The sequence below is a fragment of the Opisthocomus hoazin genome, chromosome 27 (assembly GCF_030867145.1).
Source record: "Opisthocomus hoazin isolate bOpiHoa1 chromosome 27, bOpiHoa1.hap1, whole genome shotgun sequence".
Classification (NCBI taxonomy): Eukaryota; Metazoa; Chordata; class Aves; order Opisthocomiformes; family Opisthocomidae; genus Opisthocomus; species Opisthocomus hoazin.
In genome coordinates, this window is record NC_134440.1 from 4,126,379 (window position 1) to 4,149,373 (window position 22,995).

The 22,995-nt window shown below is 46.6% G+C and overlaps 2 protein-coding genes across 4 annotated transcripts; both read left to right on the forward strand.

Annotated features, from left to right (window-relative positions):
- Nucleotides 1-614: 614 nt before the first annotated feature.
- Nucleotides 615-9,274, forward strand: SLC35E1 (solute carrier family 35 member E1). Of its 2 annotated transcripts, XM_075444265.1 has the most exons (7): nucleotides 615-1,008; nucleotides 1,760-1,830; nucleotides 2,218-2,355; nucleotides 3,016-3,141; nucleotides 3,636-3,881; nucleotides 4,327-4,575; nucleotides 8,682-9,274. In XM_075444265.1, the coding sequence occupies exons 1-6, from the start codon at nucleotides 615-617 to the stop codon at nucleotides 4,558-4,560; spliced, it is 1,209 nt and encodes a 402-aa protein (XP_075300380.1). In that variant the 3' UTR covers nucleotides 4,561-4,575; nucleotides 8,682-9,274. The 2 variants fall into 2 exon arrangements, with proteins under 2 accessions (XP_075300380.1, XP_075300379.1); XM_075444264.1 differs by having other exon boundaries at nucleotides 4,327-9,274.
- A 1,273-nt stretch (nucleotides 9,275-10,547) lies between these two features.
- On the forward strand, nucleotides 10,548-22,785 carry CHERP (calcium homeostasis endoplasmic reticulum protein). 2 transcript variants are annotated; one of them, XM_075444004.1, is made up of 18 exons: nucleotides 10,548-10,650; nucleotides 10,746-10,919; nucleotides 11,406-11,587; nucleotides 12,319-12,456; nucleotides 12,687-12,838; nucleotides 13,194-13,305; nucleotides 13,649-13,738; nucleotides 14,373-14,610; nucleotides 14,969-15,147; nucleotides 15,568-15,964; nucleotides 17,865-18,103; nucleotides 18,947-19,080; nucleotides 19,373-19,459; nucleotides 19,754-19,903; nucleotides 20,030-20,146; nucleotides 20,638-20,732; nucleotides 21,291-21,476; nucleotides 22,698-22,785. In XM_075444004.1, exons 1-18 carry the CDS (start codon nucleotides 10,626-10,628, stop codon nucleotides 22,700-22,702), a joined length of 2,700 nt encoding a protein of 899 aa, XP_075300119.1. In that variant the 5' UTR covers nucleotides 10,548-10,625; the 3' UTR covers nucleotides 22,703-22,785. The 2 variants fall into 2 exon arrangements, with proteins under 2 accessions (XP_075300119.1, XP_075300118.1); XM_075444003.1 differs by lacking the exon at nucleotides 22,698-22,785 and adding an exon at nucleotides 22,276-22,522.
- Nucleotides 22,786-22,995: the final 210 nt, after the last annotated feature.

The window sequence follows — 22,995 nt, forward strand, 5'->3', positions numbered from 1 at the left end:
CTGTGTACTCTCATTTTTGCATGAACTCAAGTTTCTCTGCTGCTCTAACTGCCTTAAAATTTATTCTTCTGATCCTAAAATCGTAACTTACTGCTGTCTCTTCCTTGTCAATTGCTGAGGGCAGACGGCTTATCCGCAAACCTGCTGGGCATCGCCGCTACCCCGCACACGCGTTCTTACGGGTACATTAACGCTGTGCAGATGTCTGCCGCCGCACCGCGGGGCCGGAGCAGGCCCCAGACCCCCCTCCCGCCCCTCTCCCACCGCAGCCGGCAGTCCCCCTCCCCTCAGTTAGCCTGGGGCCGGCTCCAGCGGCGGCCCCGCCGGTAGGAGAGGCCTCGGTGCCTCCCTGCAGGGCTGCGGTGAGCCCTCGGCTGCCTCCGGGCCCGGTGCCGTCGGCCAGCAGCGCCGTGCGGGGCTCCCGTCTGAGGGGAGACCGGTGAACGCGGGCCGGGAGGGGGCCGGGGGGCAGCGCGGACCCGGCCGCACGGCGGGCGCAGGGCCGGGCCGCTCCTGCCGGCACCCGTAGCCGCCTCGGCGGGCGCGCCGGCCCTGCCCCAGGAAGCGACGCGTTGGCGGCGGCGGTGACGTGCGGGCGGGCGGCGCAGGGAGCCATGGCGGCCCCGCTGGCGGCGGCGGCGGGGGGCGGCGGCGGCGGGGGGCCGGCGGCGGGGCGGGGGGGGCGCGGGCCGGCGCTGCGCGAGGGCGCGCGGGTGTCGGCGCTGTGCCTGGCCTGGTACGGGCTGAGCGCCGGCGGGAACGTGGTGAACAAGCTGCTGCTCGGCGGCTTCCCGCGGCCCGTCACCGTCTCGCTCTTCCACATCCTGGGGCTGTGCGGGCTCCTGCCGCCGCTGCTGCGCGCCTGGCGGGTGCCGCCCGCCGGCCCGGCCCAGCTGCCGCCCCGCGCCTACCCCCGCTACATCCTGCCGCTCGCCTTCGGCAAGTACTTCGCCTCCGTCTCCGCGCACGTCTCGCTCTGGAGGGTCCCGGTCTCCTACGCGCACACGGGTGAGGCCCGGGGAGGGGGCTGGGGGTGGCCTCGGGCACGGTACCGTCGCCCGAAGCGCGGTGTGTGCTCGTAGGGGTGCCTGGCGCGGTGTCCCGGGGCCTGGGGTAGCCGCCTGAAGGCCGGTGTGTGCTCACAGGGGTGCCCGGTGCTGTGTCCCCGTCCCCAGTGCGCGTGCCGGTCCCTGGTGCAGTGAGCTCTGAAGCCCAGCGTGTGCTTGTGTGGGCGTGCGGCATGGCATCCCATGTCCCGTGCCCCTGTGGGTGCCTGTCGCAGCGTCCCGTGCCCCCACAGGTGCCCAACATGGCGTCCCATGCCCCCAAGGGTGCCCAGCATGGTGTCCCATATCCTGTGGGTGCGCAGCACAGCGTCCCATGCCCCCAAGGGTGCCCAGCATGGTGTCCCATATCCTACAGGTGCACAGCACGGTGTCCCGTGCCCCCATGGGTGCCCAATGCGGTGTCCCGTGCCCCCATGGGTGCCCAACGCGGTGTCCCGTGCCCCTGTGGGTGCCCAGTGCAGTGTCCCGTGCCCCTGTGGGTGCCTGGCACGGTGTCCCAGAACACCAAGGCCCAGCCCATGTTCGTACGAGAGCCCAGCAGGGTGATGATGAGGGATGACCTGAGTTTATGGCTTTGGTGGGACCAGCCCTGAGCCCCCCGCTCCGTCCCCAGCGCTCACCCTCTGCTGCTGGTGATCAGCGGAGTTGCCCCAAGCGTCGCATCCCCACCGACGTTTTTTTTCCGTTCTCAGTAAAAGCGACGATGCCGATATGGGTGGTTCTTCTTTCGCGGATCATAATGAAGGAAAAGCAGACGACGAAGGTGCGGACAGGTTTGCTGAGGCTTCTTCTCTTGGTGGTGCCTGTGGTGTGCTCTGCTGGCTGGGATCAGGAAAGCTCAGGCTTTGGTTAGCTGGGTGAATTTTGTGATTGAAATGAGATTACACAGATTTTACAAGTTGCCTTTCCTTTTATTGTGAACTTAAAGAAAACATGATTAAACCTGGAGCTCTCTTGATACACTGGAGTTGTTACAGCGTGTCTTGTAGTCACTTAATTTCCTCAAACTACAACTGTATAAAAGTTGATCCCTGGTTCTGGTGCTTTATTCTTCCTTCTCCTTTCCCCCCCGCATCAGCGGTGTGTGTAAACACAGTTGAAATGGAAATTCTTAGAAGATGTAAGCTGCTGCTCTCGGTTCCTCTTTCAGGTGTACTTGTCTCTGATCCCCATAATAACTGGTGTCCTGCTGGCCACTGTCACGGAACTGTCCTTTGACATGTGGGGACTCATCAGTGCGCTTGCTGCCACTCTGTGTTTTTCACTGCAGAACATCTTCTCAAAGAAGGTAACAGTTGTGCTGTTCTGAACACTGGTCAGCAGTATCATCCTTTAGCAGGATAGTATGTGTTTTCCAGTACATACATACATTTTTTTTTTTTTAACTTGACTTTATAGTCAAAGGAGCACAAAGTAACAGTTGGCTAGTTTGTAGGCCTGCGCTCTCCAGCTCTTCCTACCTGTGGAAGCTGTTACACTGAGACTTGGGCAGAAGTCAGAGTTTATCCTGAGCCTTTTCTCTACTCCTCGTCAGGGATTTTTTTTCTGCTGACAGTTCAATAAGGCTTAAATTTAACAGTTCATTTGAAAGCCTTCAGTGTATCTTGCTGTATCAAAGCCTTTGTAGGGAATGAGTCAGTGTCAACACTGGGCACTCCTTGAAATCTTAGAAACAAAGTTAAAATGCATGGTTTCTGGTTTGTAAGGCATTTAAAACGCTTTACTATCTTGTTAATACTAGGAGTCACCACTCGGGAAACCACTGTTTTTCAAATGGACATCCGTTTTTCTTTGATTATCCTTGTAGGAATTTCATACTATAATAGTATTTACTTACTTTCATAATTTATCTGTCATTTAAAGCTGTTACTGCTGTGTGGCTCCGGAGTCTCTGCTGGTCACGTGGGCAGTAGCGGGAGCAAGGCTGTTTAATGATGTTTTTTGCCAGGTGCTAAGAGATTCCCGAATACATCATCTTCGGTTGCTGAATATACTGGGGTGCCACGCTGTGTTCTTCATGATCCCAACATGGGTTTTGGTTGATCTTTCTTCCTTCTTAATAGAGAATGACTTGGTAAGTGTTGTATTTAGGAAACTGTTTGCTGTTAAGGAATAAAAGAGAGAAAAACAAACAACAAACAACCACCCATACCAAAAAAGTGCACTTAAGTGTTTCAGTGTAGTTCCTCATCAGCGTGGGAGGAACTGTTGTGAAATACCTCCAAATAATTTCACAGAACAATATAAAAAAAAGAAGCATAGTGTTTATCATGAGAATTCATGTCAGGGTTAGGAGAGGTAGCGTATGTGACAGGGTAAATGTCAGGAATGAGCGGCTGGAGACAGGAACCGATGCACCCAGAACGTGTGTTACGATACGGAGAGAGATGTTTTCTGAGTTGGTAGTTGCGTAATGTAACATACTTGGGTGCCTCTTTAGAGCTGAGTTGCAGATGTTCTTCCTATCAGTGGCAGGTAAGAAGTGACTCAAGTTGTGTTTGCGTTTCTTTGTCTCTTATCTGAAACCTGAGATAATTTTTTCTTACCTTTGGTTTCTCTTTATAACAGAGCACGATGTCTCATTGGTCCTGGACCTTGATGCTGCTTATAATTAGTGGATTCTGTAATTTTGCCCAGAATGTCATTGCCTTCAGTATTCTTAACCTGATCAGCCCACTAAGTTACTCTGTCGCAAATGCCACAAAAAGAATCATGGTCATCACAGTGTCCCTTATCATGCTTCGCAACCCGGTTACGAGCACCAATGTCCTTGGAATGATGACAGCTATCTTAGGGGTCTTCTTATATAACAAGGTAAGGGGTTGGTTGGTTGGTTTATTCAGGAAACTCACTTGAAAGAGTCCAGTAGCTTTGAATTATTTTTTGTACAACAAGTTAAGAGCTAGCAGAACAGAAATGTGGGATGCCTGGCATAAAACCTCATTGCAGAGGAGGTACGTGTGTAGCCTATGTGAAGTACTCAGGCACTTGGGACAGGCCGCTTCTAACAAACTTAAATTTTGAGGTTAATATTTTCATGAAAAATGAAGATTGGGAAGTAACTCACTCAAATCTCTTGAGCAAAAGAGCAGCTTACTCATTTGGCATATGAGGAATGAGGTTTTTATGAGAAGCTCCTAATATTTCAAGACTCTAACAAGCACAGATAGTAGTGTAGTTGTAAAACTGTATGCTTTTTTCTAGCTCTATGAATATGTTGGGTGGTATCTAAGAAAAATATTCATTCTTTGTTTCCTAGACAAAATATGATGCAAACCAAGAAGCAAAGAAGCAGCTACTTCCAGTTACAACTGGAGACCTTGTGAATTTGGAGCGGCATCGAAACACTCCGGAAAAGTCTCAGAACGGACTTACGGCGTTTGCACAACATGGAGACTATCAGTATGGTCGAGCCAATATCTTAACAGACCACTTCCAGTATAATCGGCAAAACTATCCAACTACCTACAACTTAAATCGTTTTGATATATAGAATCCTGGCAAACAGGTACAGACTGTGATATCAAAGTGTCCCCAGCATTATCAGAAACTTTTAATACATCCATGAATGTCAAGCCATTTGATCGTACAGGTTTTGCAGAAGGGAAGATGTGTGTGTAGCGAAAGCGGTACAGACCTTCTGCTGAGCAGACCTTTAAAGGTGAAACAGCTAGATCCGACACTGGAACTAAAGGCACAGTGTAGCTCTCGTACAGAGGTGCTGGTGAAATGCACGTACAAAACTTCAGAGTAAAACATCTGCTCTCACTGCTCCTTTTCAGAGTCTGTCAACTGCGTATCCTTTTGGCAGCTAAATTCTGGCCAGTATTGTGTTTCCACGCTGGTAACATCACCTTTCATGTGTTCTCTGGTATGTTTTAATGATACGAAAGTGAAGCTTTCAGAAAGAAGTGAAACTAAGGCGTACTTCTGGTTGTCAGGATTTGTCTGTTTGAGGAGGATTGACTTAGGTACATCAGTTGCAGACAGGTAGACCTGAACTCATCTCCAGCAACTAGGAGACTTCGTGTGGGCATTAGTTACTTTTGTGCCTATGCCTTCAGTTTTTGATGACAAAGCAGAAGTGTTTCTGAAAGAGTAGACAGTAGGAAGACTGATCTCTTCAAGAAGCATACTTTAGGCAGAGAGAAACAGCATTCTCTGAAATCACTGTTGTCCCAGCCACTGTAGATAACAAACAAACAGAGCAGAAGATCATAATTGTTTTTGGAATCATGTCCTCCTGTACCTTCAGACATTGCTCTTCCTTGGCAGTACAGAAAACACCGTCACAAATAAAATGTTTGGAATAATGCGATTTTTTTTTTTCCACTTGCTTCACAGCTGTTCTTACAAAATTCTTTTCTTGCTTTACAAATTGAAAGGTTTAAGGTGTTTTCTTCTCATTTTTCTGCATAAATTATGCTCTCTTATATGATTCATATATTATGAATGCACTCATTTGAATAATCATCATTCTTAATTGTTTCTTAAGTCTGTCTTTTTAGCCCCTAATTGTTTTTTTTTTAAGTTTCTTAATTACTGCTGGTGGAGTAGCTGTGTGTGTTTAGCCTGACTTCTACTTTCCGCTGAAAGAAGTTAAATTTTGTATCCTGCTCTGTTCCTGCAGCTCCCCTGGCTTGAGTAGTAAAGTGTTAAGGAAAAAAAATATTCAAATCAGCAGTAAATAGATAATTTATTGTCAAGAAGAACTGATTCAGTTAGTATAAATGAACGTGCTGAATTCTAGCTGTGTTGATTGTTGTGCGTCAGATACTGCATTTGTGCATGAAAGGAATTAAACCAGTTGAACTCGGGTTTCGCTGAATCAGGTTGTTATTACTTTAGCAAAAGAAGATTTTAGGGGCCTTCCTTCCTTAACAGAAAAGCTGTTGTACAGTGAGATTTTTGATAGCATAAGTATTATGTTTTTACTAGAGAGGTATTAGATACCAGTGACAAAATTTAGGGTGTGGTACAGAACACTCCCTCCACTTATTTATTGCTTTAAAAATGACCATTTCCATGACACGAGGTGATGCTTTGGCTCCTTTCTGGATAATAAAGAATTTATTTTTAAGTGTAAAGTCAACCTGATCTCATTCTTTTGGCTGCCTGTGGAGGTGGTTATGTAGACTGCCTCCCACTATGCAGTCCAAAAGAGGAAATGGTCCTTCTGAAATTTCAGAGATGAGTTAAATATGCTGCTAATGTTTGTGAGCAGAACTTCCTTCACTTGACTGGAGTTGAATGTTCGTGCTAGGTTAGAACTTGGGCTTGTAGTTCAGAAAATCTAAATAAATTATTCCCTAACTCTGGTTAACAAGAACAAGATAATGAGGAAAAGCATTATTTCAGATGAAGTTGCTTTTGCCTGTTCCAGTATTAATTTATGGATAATTATTTCTTTTTAATATGGGAAAATGCAAAGCATGTATTTCTGAGGCTCGCTTCCCAATATTTAAGTGCTTTTACATACATGTAAAAAGGATTGTGTGGCCTCTGGATTTGGATTAGGTTCTGGCTCTGCAAAAGACTAATTTGAGGATAAAACATTTAGGCTGAGATTGGGGGGGGGGGGGAGGCTGAAGTTCTCCAGCTGCTTTCAAAGGGAGCTGGCTCTAAATGTTTGACTCCTGCAAACGCTTCATTGTGGCCTTTGTGCCTCAGTTTCCCATTTGGTAAATGGAGATAATTCTTCCCTACTTCATAGGGGGTGAAATACCAGAAAAAAGCAGCAGCGGGGGCCCCAGGGATGTACAGGCGTGCTGTGAGTTCATCTGTACATGTTCTGGTACGTCTACCACCACAACAGCTTCATACGACTTGAACCGCTACTGGGAATAAAGCTCTGCATGCTTTATTCACAGATCAGAGGCTTTATTAGAGATATTTAGGTGGTTTCCTTTTAAAGAGCGTAACCAGATCTTTGTTGCAACTCTTTTCAGAGAAAGCTTGCACTGCGTGCTTATCGTGGCAGGTCTAGCTCAGCTTTTTCTGTCAAGAGTACGGCAGCAGGTGAGCGCTTTCTGCTGAAAATACCTTGTCCCAAACTGTGGCCAGGGCTGGTGGCCTCACTGTGTCTCCGAAACAAAACTGCTGTACGTGCAGAGCAAAAAGGGACTGACCCAAAGCCAGGATATCATCCGCTCGGGGCCCAGAGTGTGAATCTCTTCCCTGGAGACCGCCTGACAGTGTTCATGCTCTTCTAGTTCAGGTCTGTGGTCAACGGGAGTAATTTTGTATGGTAGAACATATAATTAAAAAAGAGAATCATTTACAAGGGGTGGTTTTGCCCAGTACATGAATCCAAGTCCTTAAGCAATATTGCCTGCATTCAGGTAAAGGAAGTTTCTGATACTATTGTAATATATATTTTAATCTTGGACCGCTGCAAGGTTTCGTTTGGCAAGGTGAAACATTTGTTTTAACATGGTTTGTAAATTAATGACATATTTAACTATGTACATAGGTCTGTAGAAAGTGTGGAAACACTGGAATAAAAAGGGCGTATCTAGACAATCGTGTATAACGACGCTGTTATTAAATCAGAGGGAAGGGGGGTGGTTTGGGTTTTTCCTTGCAGGAAGCTTTGGGACTGTCACACAGTAGTAATAACGGCCACTTGCGAGAAATCAGATTAATGTTCTGCTGTATGGGTGTGATACCTTACTGGATGTTTACATAGACTGAACCTACGATGACTGGGGTGCTGTGACTAGTGTCAGGATACTAGTCGCTGGTATCCGCAGGAATGTTTTGATTTCCATTGTGCATTTCTAACGTACATGTAAATACATCACAAAATTGGGAAATTCTTCCCAAAACAGTCCTGGATAGTTCTAGAAATACCAGTGTGAAAGAAACCAATCTCTCCCCACTATGTGTGGGTTTTCTGTTGATAGCTCTGTAGAGTCTTTGGTGCTCTTGGAAGATCTCTTGACAATATTTCCCTGGCAGGTTCCATTTTAGTACCCAGTAGTGATTAGAGCATCTTTGTCATCTGGTAAAATGCTTGTGTTTTTTTAAATACCTGAATGCTAAATAAAATTGAGGCAATACTTAAGTTTTGTAGGTGTGCAGTGATTTGTAAAAGTAGTGGTGGTAATTTGGGGTCAGCTCATGATGATGCCTGAAGCTCGAGACCTTTTCTTTCTGATGTGTGTTCAAACCCACATTTTTCTGATGTAGCATTTTGCAGCAGCAGAGACTTCTGCCGTGTAGCTGTTTGTGGAAAAGGTGCAATACAAATAAAGGGAAGATTTTGGTTTTCTAAGGCTTCCATTTCTGAATCATGTTGTAAGCTGTTAAAAATAATTCTGGAATATCTTTGTGGTGATGGTACAGGCTGGTAAAACAAATCTGTCAATCCCCAGCTGACAGGTGTACGGTACAATCACACTCTGTAGATGCGCAAGTGAGAGTATGTCGGTGGCAGTCACCACCCATTTTTTTCTTTTTTTTTCCCATTGGTACTCTATAACTTGATGTGAATATGGGTGGTTTTACCAGAAATAACCCCGCACTCCTTACTGTATGAAATCTGGCGCTTAAGCAAATGAATGCTTTTGTATTGTTTTCCTGTTCTTATTTCAACCCTGTCGTTCTGTGAAGTTGTGGATGTGACTCGGCCGGATTGCCCGCGACGCGTCCCTCCAACCTGCCGATGCCGCAGCTGAAGCAGGGATCCCTCGTGGGATGACGGGAAGAACGAGGGATGATGGGAAGAAACCACAGCGGTGACTTCCAGGTGCTGGGACTCTTTCCTGTCTGAAATAAATCCGGTGTTTGGATTGTTTTTGGCAGACATCTGTGTCAGGTAACTGCAGCTTTTGGGGCACTTTGTGGGTAAACCATTGGTGTGTGCTGAGGAACGCAGCAGCCTGGACGGCAACTGCGTGGCCTCCAGCGTGTAGAGCAGTAACGGTTTTGTGGGGATGGAAGGCGGCAGCAGGAATTTTGAAAAGTTTCTTATTTTTAACTATGAGCAAAGATTTGAACTTAATCTGGTCTTCTGGGATTCATGTTGATTTCCAGGACTGCAGAGTGGTGTAGAATCATGATCAGACTCTGTGTTTGATTTTTTTGGTATTAATTTGGTTTTTGTATACATGAAAACATCCATCTTTCTGAGTTTTTATATTCTGTTGATAATACAGTGGGTTCTTCATGGTATGTCTTGTTACGAATAAAAAGTTCTGCCTTTTTGTGAGGATGTCTGTGAGTGTTATCTGTGTGACTGGAAATCCTGTGAGGTGTAACTTAATGTCTGAAACTTAAGACAGTGATTACGGCTCCAGATGAGCGTTAGAATACTCACATTTGCTTTTGGCCTCTTCTGATTCCCGGATGATCGCTTCCACCTGTAGATTCAGCTTTCGTAAAATTAAGACACAAAAATTATCTGGGCCCCACTTCAGTTTTGATGTCCCGTGCTCATATAAATGGTCCTTGAGTGTGGTGGGTTTTTTGTGGGCTTTTTTGCATTGTGTAAGTAGAGGGGGTTGAGCAATTTCTGCCATGCCTTGTACCTCTTGACTAGGGTGTGAAGCTGATCCCCTCAGTACCTTGCATTTGAAGGAATCGTAGAACGGTTTGGGTTGGAAGGGACCTTACAGATCACCTGGCTCCAGCCCCTTCCCGTGGGCAGAGACACCTTCCACCAGAGCAGGCTGCTCAAAGCCCTGTCCAACCTGGGAACGGGAGTAGAAAACCTATCCTTCAGGAATGTTTTCCTGAATCCAGCAAGTCTGCAAATATGGTGTATTTTTAATCCCACTTTGAAATGTAATGGGAGTATCAGGTGCAAAAGGAAAGTTAAGAACCAGAAACAATTAGAACATTTTAGTTTTACCTGCGTAAAAAAATGAAGTCACTTAAAAGCAACTGTGCTTAAGTATTATGTCCCTGCATAGCATCTGTGCTTTCTTTCCTTAACAGTTGTATTTTAGGTTCAGTTCACTCTCTGCTGAGCTTCCTACACATCCTTCTTTCCCATTTTACACCACGCCAATGGTCTGCGTAGCTGGAGCGCTGCTGCGATGGATCGTCCCCTGCGATGAAACCGATGCCAAACGACGTGCTCTTTTTCAGCGCTCTCCGTTCATTTCTGGCAGCTGAACTGCACCTTGGCCGCGGTGTTTCGGAAGCAGACCGACAGCGCGCCGCGGGAGCGGGAGGGGCCCGGCGGCTCTGCGGGTGCTCGGGGAGCGGACGAGGCCTCTCCTCAGGGAGCGGCGGAGGCGGCGGGTGCGCGCGGGCGGGCCACGCCAGCGGCGCTGGGCGAGCGACAGCCCGAGACGGCCCCGGCAAGGCCGAGAGAGCGGCCCGAGGCCCTGCCCCAAGGCCTGGCCTCGCCCGGGCTCGGTCCCGCGCCTCGCCCCGCCCCGTCGCGCGCGGGAGGGGAACGGCCGCACATGCCCCTGCGCCGCGCGCCGTCTCCAGAGCGACGGGGCCGTAAAGCGCGGCTGCGCGTGCCGCCTGGTGTCTCACGGCACTTCCGGCCGGTGCGGCCTAGCGGCGGCGGCGGCGGCGGAGCGGCCCCGTTGTCCCGCAGCGATGGAGATGCCGCTGCCGCCCGACGGTGAGCGCGGCCCGGGACCGGGCGGGAGGGGACGGGGCGGCGCCGGGAGGGGGCACGGGGCGGCGGCGGGGGCTGACGGCGCTGCCTCCCCACAGACCAGGAGCTGCGGAATGTCATCGACAAGCTGGCGCAGTTCGTGGCGCGGAACGGGCCCGAGTTCGAGAAGATGACGATGGAGAAGCAGAAGGAGAACCCCAAATTCTCTTTTCTCTTCGGGGGCGACTTCTACGGCTACTACAAGTACAAGCTGGCCCTGGAGCAGCAGCAGCGTGAGTGGGGCCCGCGGCTGGCGCGGGGCCTGCTCCCCTCCTCCACGGCCGCTGCTTCCCGGCCCGGCTGGCGGAGCCGCCCCCTCCCCCCACCCCCCCCCCCCGGGCTTCCCTCAGACCCGCCGGGACTGGTTTGCAGCCTCCTCCGGTCCTCTGAGCAGCGGGTTGTTGGCCGAGCCCTGCCCGCGGCTCTCACGTCTGCGGGATCTGTGCGGGGAGAGGGAGCTCCAGGCTCGCGGGGCCCCCGGGGATGGGGTGGCCCAGCGCGGCAGCTCCGGGGCTGCCCTCGCGTTGGAGTCGTTCCTCTCGAAGTGCGCGAGGAGCTGCCGAATCTGCTCTTCTGCACCAGCCACCCTCGACCACACGATTTTCATTAAGCAGTCGCGCAAATCGTGAGGGTCCTTCTGGGAGCCAGCACGGTTTGCATGTGTGGGCTGGTGACAGCAGATTGCGAGGTTTACTTCAAAAGTTTACTTTGTCTGATAGTGTTGTGCAAGCAAAGCCAAGATATCGAGGCTACCACGCAGATCCAGCCACTGCCACAGCCGTCTCTCGCGCCGGCTGCACCCATCCCAGCTCCTCAGGGCACTCCTTCCGTGGAGGAACTTATCCAGCAGAGTCAGTGGAACCTGCAGCAGCAGGAGCAGCATCTCCTTGCTATGAGACAGGTTGGTTCAAGACAAGCACTCACCTGGTTTATTCTGGGCTGCCAGTGGCTCTAGAAATCGGGAGCGAAGGGGGAGAGGAAGGTTTCCTTCTGGCCAGCGGTGTTGGCAAGGAGAGGGAGCGTTACTTTGCTTGTTTTTGTTCTGTGGAAACTGCCATCTTCTCCTTGGGACAAACGTATCTGATGTGCTGGCAAGCTTGATCTTTGATTAAAACAGTTTATTTACTAGATGAAAAACCTTTTTGGTTTGCAGGGTGGGATAAATTGTGACTGCTTTAATCTTTGTTTAATGCTGCAGGTTTGGAACTGCAAGACAATCCAGCTTGTAGTATTCTGAGGTGGATTCTGATTAGGGGTGGAAGGGAACTGTGTATGCTTTGAACTAGGTGGTTGTTGCAGGCAATGTTTTGCTGTGAAAGCTGCTGGGAACCAAACTGAGGAGTTTGGGGAGGAAAGCAGTATGCCTACATCATGTTCTATACACTTAGGAGCTTCCTGCGATTATTTTTTTCGTGATCGAGAAATTTTAGAGGTGGAAATTAACTGGACTTTTCCTGAAGAATGAGAAGTCTTTTTTTCTCAAAAACAAATAACCGAGACATTTGTATGTGGTATAAAAGGTTTTAGTCTTCAAGATAGCTACTTATGGCTAAGAGGATGGGGATACAGCAGCTTAGGTCTTTAAAAGAATATAGGATGTCATATAATTCTGTTTTTTCTACTTTTTTTCAGGAACAAGTCACATCAGCTGTAGCCCTTGCAATTGAGCAACAAATGCAAAAGGTTTTGGAGGAAACCCAGTTAGATATGAACGAGTTTGACAACTTGTTGCAGCCCATCATTGACACTTGTACGAAAGATGCAATCTCAGTAAGTGTTCTAAATCTGAACAGTTATTTGGTGGGGTTGTGGATTAAATACAGCTTGAATTTTGAGATTGTGCAGTAACCAGCAGCTTTATTGTTGTGTTGTGTGGTAGATGGGACAGTAGCTGTTACTTGAAAACTTCCCTTCTTGCAGTTATTTTGGAGTTCTAGAAACTCCATATGACTTGAACACATTAAACTAACTTAAAACATGTGAAATTTGCTTTTTCTAAGGCTGGCAAGAACTGGATGTTTAGCAATGCGAAATCTCCTGCACACTGTGAGCTGATGGCTGGGCACCTGCGAAATCGTATAACGGCGGAAGGAGCTCACTTTGAGCTTCGATTACATCTAATCTACTTGATCAATGATGTGTTGCATCACTGGTAGGAACTAAATTGTGGTTTTCAGTTTGATGTTTTGATTAATTAGGTGAAGTCTGTCTCTGCTGGATACATTGCTACTTTCGTTGCTTTTTATTTTTAATGTATTCGTTATTTTTAGCAGCTGTCCTAAGGTGTCTGTAGCTGGCACAAAGATCTAGTGCTTTAATAATAAATTTAGCTTTTACCAACTTTGTGTATTTGTCCTCCAGACAAGACTCTACAGTAAAAATGTGAAGGAGGGAACTCTCTATTTTATCAATCCAGTGCTTGTAGTATAGCAGAAGTTGGGATGCATTGCAATGCTCTTCGTGTTATAGTGAAAGGCAGTAACTCTTTTCTTTCCATTCCTTTGAAGTCAGCGGAAGCAAGCACGAGATCTTTTGGCTGCTCTGCAGAAGGTGGTTGTGCCTATTTATTGTACCAGTTTTCTAGCAGTGGAGGAGGATAAGCAACAGAAAATTGCCAGAGTGAGTATCTGGGTTTGGTTTAGCTGGGTGCTTTGCTTCATTATGTTAACGCTAGGCAAATTCATAAATACGAGGATGGAAGAGGACCCCTGAGAGTTTTCTAGTGATTGTCTTAAAGGCTATTACAGGATGTGCTTTAATTGATGTTTAAACTAGAACTTAAAAGTACCTAGGCTTTATTTAAAAGTTAGAATGATGAATGCATCTGAATTTCTGGTGATTCAAAGACAAGTGCCAAAATCCTAGGTCTGTTGACAAAGCTAGAGACATAAACCTGCCATGCCTCATTTTTTCTTTTATTGTTCATCATTTCTAAAAACGTTTCACTCTTGAATTTATGCAGCTTCTTCAACTATGGGAGAAAAATGGCTACTTTGACGAGTCAATTATTCAGCAGTTACAGAGCCCGGCTCTTGGACTTGGCCAGTACCAGGTTAGCCAGAAAAGAAAAGTAACAATTATCTTACTTATGTAAATATTGTGAAAATAAATTTGTGAAACATTTTCCTTTTCTGAAGGGTAAATAGTAATTTACACCCCCTCCCAAGCCCTTGGAGTTGTTTACAAGGGATTACAAAAATAATGTAAACCATAACCTTGTTATTTCAAACATTCAGTAATCCGGCTGCTGATAGGATCCCGGACAGTCTGTTTGCATTTGTAACTATTACGGTCTTGTACATATTTGACAGTGTGTTCTCTTTTTATGGAAATGAATGTTTGGTAAAAAGGAAACTAAAGAAACCATAGCTTTAAATTGTGTACACTAGGCATAAAAAATTGTTGTGGCAGCAGGAACTATTCATTTTTAGCATTAATAATGAATGCTGTTGATTTTAGCTGTATTTGAAAGCCAGGCATTAATGTAGACAGCGGATTCTAGCCTGCAGAGGATGTTTTGGAAATCTTCACAGAGCTTCATAGCATATCCTGCTAGCAGGTTATCCTGCGTGCTCGTGCATTTCTTGGGAGCAGGTGGAGAGCAATATAGGAGAGCCTGAATGAGCAGATGGGATAACTGGTTTAAGAACAACAAATTAACGCTGTACCTAATTTAATTTTATCAGGCAAATTTGATCACTGAATATGCAACGGTAGTACAGCCTGTACAAGTAGCCTTCCAACAGCAGATACAGAACCTGAAAACTCAACATGAAGAGTTTGTAAACAGTTTAACACAGCAGCAGCAGCAGCAACAAATACAAATACCACCACTGGAGAATGAGGTGAAATCAACGCCCCCACCTCAAGCCCCCACAGCAGCACCAGCCTCGGCTCCGCCGTCTGCTCCAGTTACGCAAGCAGGTACGAACCTGTTCTGGGGACCTGTGCGGGAATCAGTGGGTGGCAACACTGGGAGGTGTTTTTTTTTTTTGTTTGTTTGCTCCTTTTTCAGTAGTGAGTTACTGTGCTGTGCTGGTTTGGTTCAGGCAAAAGCCTGGAGCTGTTTGGAGGCTTGCAGCTGGTGCAGCCTGACGTTCGAATATAAAAAGAACCAAAGAGACAAATGTTAAATGGATCGGAAATCCTCTCTCCCGGTAATAGATTTCTGCAGAATGTTTACACATGTAACAAAATTCAGATGGAGCCTGTCGTAGGTGTGCTGGTGTTTCATTAGTTACCTGTGACCTGGATGCTTATAATGGTCTCCAATTTGCTGCAGATGATGGTAAATCTCAGCTGCCTCTAGCTGGTTCTACAGAGTATGACACGACAGGGTCTGGAGTGCAGGATCCTGCCTCCGGTGGACCACGTGGCCCTGGCTCTCACGATCAGATTCCTCCAAATAAACCACCCTGGTTTGACCAGCCTCATCCTGTCGCACCGTGGGGTCAACAACAGGTAAGTAACGTAGTTCTGAGACAAGCTGGAGAGGGAGGTGGAGGTTCAAAGTGACCATCTTGGTTGTGGAAGTGTGGTGGAAAGCTGCAAAAGGTATAAATCCAGATTCAAATACTAACCTTTCTCTTTCTGAGCCCAGTTAAAGGCAAAGTATAAATTGTATTTTGGTTTGTCAGCTGTCACACTTTTCCCTGTGAACAAGCAGAACAAGAAGTACTGTCTCGAGTAGAGCGCTGTTTGGTTCAGTAATGGTTTGGTGTTTTCCTGTCTTTTCTGTCGAGCTGCAGTTGTTCAGACCTCGTATTTGGAAAGTTCTTTCACTTGTGCGTGTTTCCTACAGGCTATATTTACTTAGAAAAAGGTGAATTGCATTCTTTATTTTTGTAGCCTAATGACCAGGCTTCTTTTCTTCACCACTAGGGACCACCTCATTGTCCCCCGTGGAATAACAACCATGAAGGAATGTGGAACGAACAGAGAGATCAAGGCTGGAACAACCAGAGAGAGACACCTTGGAACAACCAGCCCGATCCTTCTTGGAACAACCAGTTCGAAGCACCGTGGAACAACCAGCATGAACAACCTCCATGGGGTGGGGGTCAAAGGGAACCTCCATTTCGAATGCAGCGGCCACCTCACTTCAGAGGCCCATTCCCTCCACATCAGCAACATCCCCAATTCAACCAGCCCCCGCATCCGCATAATTTCAACCGCTTTCCACCTCGCTTCATGCAGGATGATTTTCCACCTCGCCATCCCTTTGAAAGGCCTCCTTATCCTCATCGTTTTGATTACCCCCAGGGGGATTTTCCTCAAGGTAAAGTGTGTACCAGGCCAGGTTTTCTTATGTCGCAATGCTGATTGCCATTACAAAATTATCTCGTGCTTTGGGGTGACAGCTTATTCTTGGTGGACTGTTTTGCTTTTCCTGTGAAATGCTGAGTTTGGGGGTTTGGGAAGCTACTGCTAACAACTCAGTAGGAAATATGTGCAGAGTTGGTGCTTCCTTGCTTTTTGAGTCTTCCTTCCCCAACGGATGCAGATAACCAGAAGCTGTAATCCCAACTCAAGTCAGTATCTCTACAGGCACCCCTTTTGTGACTATTTCACTTTAAAAACAGTAAGCTCGAAGGTGAGAAGCAGCATTTGCTTGTACATGTGATCTCCTGCCCATCAGGCCATAGGTGAGGGCTCTTCAGCTGTGTCCTCCATAGCTGGAGGAAGCCAGGCTGGGAGCATTTGTTCTTGTGCATACATTCGTCCATGACCTTCTTTTCATCTCTTTATTTTTACTGAAAAGCTCTCTAATTATCTGTCTTAATCAGGCTTGGCAGTGTCTGGTGAAATGATCCTTACCTTCAGTTCTCCTTTGTTTGGTTTGCTGGAACAGGGAATGGCTGACAGTGTAGTCGGTGGCCTTTGTGCCGCAGATTTGGCTGCGGGCTCCCTCGTGAATAGCTCTGCCCCGAGGTAGTTTGTATTTCACATGAAGAAGTTATGATTATTCTGGAATGATCCTTATCACTATAAAGTCTAATGATCACTGTGGTTCTGTGTGACAAGCCACTTAAAAGAGCAATTATGTTGCTGTGTAGGAGTTGCTATTCTGAGCTTAAAAGATTCTCAGTTCCCCAAGTCCAAAAACATTGAAAGCCAGCAAATTAGAGCTTATATATTTAGGACTGTGATTAACTTATCCATTAGAGACTGTTCTTTGGGTTGTTTTTCCCTTTGGGTTTGTTGTTTGTTTGGTTTTTTTAAGAGTTGTGGTAGTGAGTAGGGAGAACAGCTTTTCTTGTCCTGGGGGAGTTAAGGTTTAAGCTCAGAAAAGATGCTCTGTTTTGGATTGTTGTGGTGATCCAAAACATCTGTTGCTTCATGTAAAGTGGTTGGAGGAGGGGATCTACTAAAACAGATGGCTAAAATTAGGGAAGCGGTGAAGCAATGACAACACAGACTGTGCTCAAGTTCTGCTGAAGATGAGTCAAATAGTACTGGCTGAAGATTGGGCAGCGGCTGTGATGGCTTTTGCTGGAAAAACTATTGGTCCTGCTGGAGCAGATGTTGATTTTCAGTCTTGCATTTTTCTCTGTGTACTGCAGTGAGCTCAGCAGGATGTCCTGGTGCTCATGGCAAATGGTTTGTCCATCAGTCATTGGACGGATGTCATTCACTTCTCTGTTTTAACAGGATATTATCTCTACCTCTTTTCAAAGCGCCTCTTTAAACAAAGTATTTTCTTGTCACCTACTCATGTGAGTTAATTCCTGCCATATTTACTTCATTATATATGATGATTTGGCATAGAGACAGAACTAATTACAGGTCCGTGCTAAGCCATGTGTATTTAGGCTTCAGGAACAGATCTCATCAGTAGCTGCCCCGCTGCATCTGAAACCTTTTGTTCTTGAGCATATGTTTCTTATGGTACTTTTTGACCACAGTATGTCCCAAAGCAAGCAGTGGCTTAGGGTTCAAGTGTCCTGTTGTCTTGAGACCAGTTGGTATGGCCAGGGAGGGAGATGCACTGCAAGATATTCATGAACGTGGACCTGTAGCCAGCCTCTAGTTCCTCAGTTCTGATGCTTTTCTGGATCTGCAAGGCTCTGGGTGCCAAGATTGATTTTTAGGAGAAACGCACCAATTGAAGTATCTCTCCAGTTGCCTTCCTTTCTCTATAGCTAAATAAAATGTTTTAACCCTCCCACTCTGTGCAGAAATTGGACCTCCTCATCATCACCCTGGTCACAGATTGCCTCACCCTGGAATCAGCGAGCATCCGCCCTGGGGAGGGCCACAGCACCCTGACTTTGGGCCTCCCCCACATGGATTCAACGGGCAGCCTCCTCACATGCGGCGACAAGGCCCCCCTCACGTGAACCACGACGATCCTAGTCTGGTGCCAAACGTTCCCTACTTCGATCTTCCTGCCGGGCTGATGGCTCCGCTCGTAAAAGTAAGTGCTTGTGGTGGGCCCTGATGACTGGATTAAAAGATCAAGATCTCACAGTCAGTGTTAGGGACAGTTTAATGTGGACATTTAGAATTTCAAATCTCTCCATCCAGCAACCATCAGCCAAAGTTGTTGTAGGGTGTGCACGGGCAGGAGTGGGGGGAGAAGGTGGTGAAAATGGTGACATTTTCAAGTGTTGTGTCCTAGTGAAAGCCATTTGAGCTCATATACATGAAACCATAATTTACTCTTTAAACCCTGTTTTTAGAAAATAGCAATCCCCAGTGATTTTCAGATGGGCAGAGGGACCTTGCAGTTCTGATGTGGCCACTGTGTAAGAGGTTTTGGTATTCGGAGTTCTTTCTTACAAAGATGTGTTGCAACACTGTTGCATATGCAAACAGCCTGACAGAGGACAGGAAATGTATCTGTATCAGCATCTTCGGGGATATATCCTATGCATTTCTGCATTTTGTCCTTGAGATATATACGATATAAATACGTCTCCTCCCTCTCTTAACTTTGTGTTACACTCAGCATACACCAGCTCTGCCAGGCTTCCGTCCAGCCACCCTTATCACAAAGGTGGATAGATGAGATCTGCATTTTATCTACCTGGCGATCCAGTTAATGCTGCATATGTGTAGCATTGGCTTTTCTCATAGAACTCAAAATGGTACTGATAGCACAAGAAAGCACTGGGTCATCTGCAGAATCCTTATTTCTGGACCATTTTTTATCCAGTAGTGAAATGTGAGGTCCCTACACAGTTAGATCTATATTATTCTCTTCAGGTAGCCACCCCATGACACGTGACACGAATGTAATTTGTTTTGTTTCCGGCAGCTTGAAGATCATGAGTATAAACCTTTAGATCCTAAAGATATACGTCTTCCACCCCCAATGCCCCCCAGTGAGAGACTACTGGCTGCGGTTGAGGCATTTTATAGTCCACCATCTCATGACAGGCCTAGAAACAGGTAAGAGTAGGTATAGCTAACGATATGGTAAGGCAAATGCCCTAAGAAGCTGTCTCAAACCACGAAATGCCTCTCTCTTCCTTCGCCTGTGTCTTGGTTCTTCTAATGCTGAAATGAGTGCTCTTGTTGTGTTTTAAACCGCACACTCTGTTTGATCTTACACTGAGATTTGCGAGACCTTTTTGCCCGGGTGCTTTGTTCCCTACAAAATCTAGCGGAAATCCTGAATGTCTCCGTGTATCAAAGTCGAATTTTACAGATGTCGGTTCTATGTGTGGTTGATTTATTGCAGTGAAGGCTGGGAGCAGAATGGACTGTACGAATTCTTCAGAGCTAAAATGAGAGCGAGGCGGAGGAAAGGTCAGGAGAAGAGAAATAGGTGAGAGACCCTGTCTGCTGCCTTCTGATGCGTGCTGTTTGCCTGGAAGGTGCTGGGAATACCTTGGGCTAAATGCAGAGGGAAAGTCTGTTCAGCCACATGCTGATGGGGTGACTGAATTTCAGCTTGCTGGAATTCCTGTCTAATCTCCAGAAAATAGTTTTTGCCACGCTCAGGTTTTCACTGGGTTGTCTGCAGAGTGCTTGTGTGTACTTTGAATTTGATCAGAAGTACATTTGTATTTCTCGTGCTCCCAGGAGTTTCATTTGAGTTTCTCTGCTTTTATCTGTGCAGCGGGCCTTCCCGGTCTCGCAGTCGGTCTAAAAGCCGAGGTCGCTCATCCTCCCGCTCCAATTCGCGATCTTCAAAATCTTCTGGCTCCTATTCGAGGTCACGATCTCGCTCTTGCTCTCGATCACGATCCTATTCACGCTCGCAGTCCAGGTAGAGTGCAATGGGCTGAAGGAAACTGGGAGGGTGGGAAAGACCAACCCTCGGGTTCTGGATGAGGAACCCAGGGTGTTGCTCTGGTAACTTGTGCATCTTGTCTCCTGTGCTCTCCCTTTCCAGAAGCCGGAGCAGGTCCCGCTCTTCTCACAGCCGCTCGCGATCACGGTCACGATCAAGATCAAAATCATACTCACCAGGAAGGCGGCGCCGGTCCCGGTCTCGCAGCCCCACTCCTCCGTAGGCTTTTCTTTGGTTATTTCTCTTTTTACCTGGGTTGTTTGGACAAAGTACCGACAGGGTACAAGGGGACTTTCGCATAAGATGGGTATAATAAGCATTTCAACAAATAGTAGAAAAGAAGGTGGAAAGTAGATTTAGAAACTCTTTATATGCCATATGTGCTTATAGAGAGAATATTACTGTTGCGGTGGCTTTTTGTTATAACAAAACACTGTGCAACTGTGAAGGCTTTGTATGCCTTCTGAGGAAGCAGGAGGAGTCCTCCGAGTACGCTGTGTCAGGAAGACTGTAGGGTTTGATTTCCCTTGTACTGAGAAGCAGGTAGGGTGTTGCTGGCACCTTTGTAACTCCATAATTGACAGCTTTACAGAAGAATAGCTTAGTAGAGTGGATGGGATTATACGGGGTGTTAATGTTTAACAGAATAAAAATGCTTTGTGTCAGAACAGTATCACTTGTTCTTAATCTGTTCTTCTTTATTTCCTTAGTTCTTCTGCTGGTTTGGGCTCCAGTTCTGGGCCTCCTATACCAGAATCAAGGCTTGGAGAAGAAAATAAAGGCCATCAAATGCTAGTGAAAATGGGTAAGATGCTGTTCTGGAATCTTATACAAGCCAGGAAACAAAAATCAGGCACCAAACTCTTGGATACAATTAATTAATCCATCCACGTTTGTTAGTAATTATCCCTTGCTATTCCCAGATCAGTGTAAGACTAGTCAGAGATAGACATATGTAGGACATGGAGCAGTGGTGGTGGTCGCCTTTCTGGGACGGATATGAAAGACGAGGACGCGAGTTTGGTGTCGAATAGAGTTTACACCCCAAGGTGTTTCAGCTGCCTGCGGTGTATAGCAGCGGGGTTGGCTGCACGGATGGGGCTTGTGCTGGCTTTCCCCTTGCCCTCTTAAAAGTATTTAGGGATAGTGCTGATGTTTGTCAGCTCCCAGCATCTCTGCATATTAATGCTTTTGGAATAAACGGGGCCGTTCATCCGGTGTTGCAGGCTGGCTGCTACCATTCTGCTATATCAAACTGACGCTTTCTTTGGTTGTTTCCAGAAGGTCTATGCCTGTCTTCAGAATTCTAGTAATAACTAATAACTTCAAGTTACAGTATTGCAACGCTGTGTCCTTTCCGCAGGATGGAGCGGATCTGGTGGGTTGGGAGCCAAGGAGCAAGGAATCCAGGATCCGATTAAAGGAGGGGATATCCGAGACAAATGGGATCAATATAAAGGAGTGGGAGTTGCATTAGATGACCCTTACGAAAACTACCGAAGAAATAAAAGTTACTCGTTTATCGCACGCATGAAGGCCAGAGATGAATGTAAGTGGATGTTTCTATGCAATTTAAAAACCTGTGCAGAGCTGAATAGCGGTTTTGTCCTACTTAAAAAGAGCTTCACTTTTTAAGCCCAAATCAAAAGACAAGTAACTCTTAATTCTTTCTAGTGTAATGGATCCACTAAGCCAACAGGTAAGTAGAGACACATTGTGATTACCCAGCATACTTTCCTTTTCAGGGGTTCTATTGTATTCTAATTTCTGAAACATTAATTAATTGGCCTGTTCTGTGTAAGCCACTTCCTGGCTGCAATAGCAGGAGCCTGCATCTCTGACTGTTGCCCTTCAGAAAAGAGCAGCGATCCCCCAGGTAGTGGAGGGGGCCGTTCCACAGCAGGGACGGCTGCTGGAGCAGGAGCTCTTTATGCTTGGGCTTAGACCACGCTGACTTTGGCCCTGCCCAACTTCCAAGTTTCCTACAGTTAGCGCTGCGTTCTGCCAAAGCCAGAACCGGTAACAAATTCACTGTAGTGCAGGAAGGGTTCAGAAAAAGTGGAGGAGGTGCTGCGTAGGAGACGAAGACAATTACCCACATGATGGATTTTTGCAGAGAGTCTGTAGAACAACCGCACTTGCCAGTGACTAAAAGGAAAAAAAAATTGGCGCGCTAAATGAAAAGTCACTTCTGCCTCTGGCTTGCAGTAAATCTGTGTAGTAAAATGGGTTCAGATAAAAGCCCAAAGGAAGAATTCCTTATTAATAAGAGCCCTCATCCCATGAAACATTTCTGACAGCTTAGGTGACTGCAGAATGTGTAAGAACTCTTTTCCCTATTGTTTCAGCGAAGCGTGAAACGCAAGACCCTCCACCACCCGAATAAGACTCTCTGAAGAAAGATGTCTTGCATCTTCTACAAAACATTAAACTTCTATAAATCCGGATTAAAGTCTGGAGAAGTGACAAATGAATTACTTTTAAAACTATGGCGAAAAATGGAAAGCTATGACATGTACTTCAATACTTGTCGTTTAGTGTTTTTAAAAAGGCCAGTCATTACTATGACATGTCTAGCAAGTTTAAGAATTTCCATTTATTTTGCAAAATTTTTTAATTGGCTGCCCATTTTATACAAGAACTAAACCCCGGTCAGGCTGTCCCCGGTACAGGATTGTGATTCATTCATTCATTCCTGTGGAATACAGACGTTATCTGATGTGGTTTTATGTTCGCTAGTTCCATAATGTATGTTTATTTCTCTCAAAAGGTTAATTCTATTTGAAGTGGAGGGGTGCTGCCTTGGGATCAAGTCAGACTGATGCTGAGCAGTGTATCCTAATGTCTAAATGGGGAATGAAGCATCTAGTTCCAGTACAGGTGACCTATGAGCACTGTGCGAGCTTGTTAGAACCTACCACCCAACCTAACGCCCCTACACACCAGCTGCTGCAGTCACAACTCTGGTCAGAACACGAGGGTTAACTGTTCTAGCTTTTCAAGCGCTCTGAGGGATGTTCAATGCTTTGTAATGGAAGACACTCTTTAAGCTTTTTATATTTTTGTAT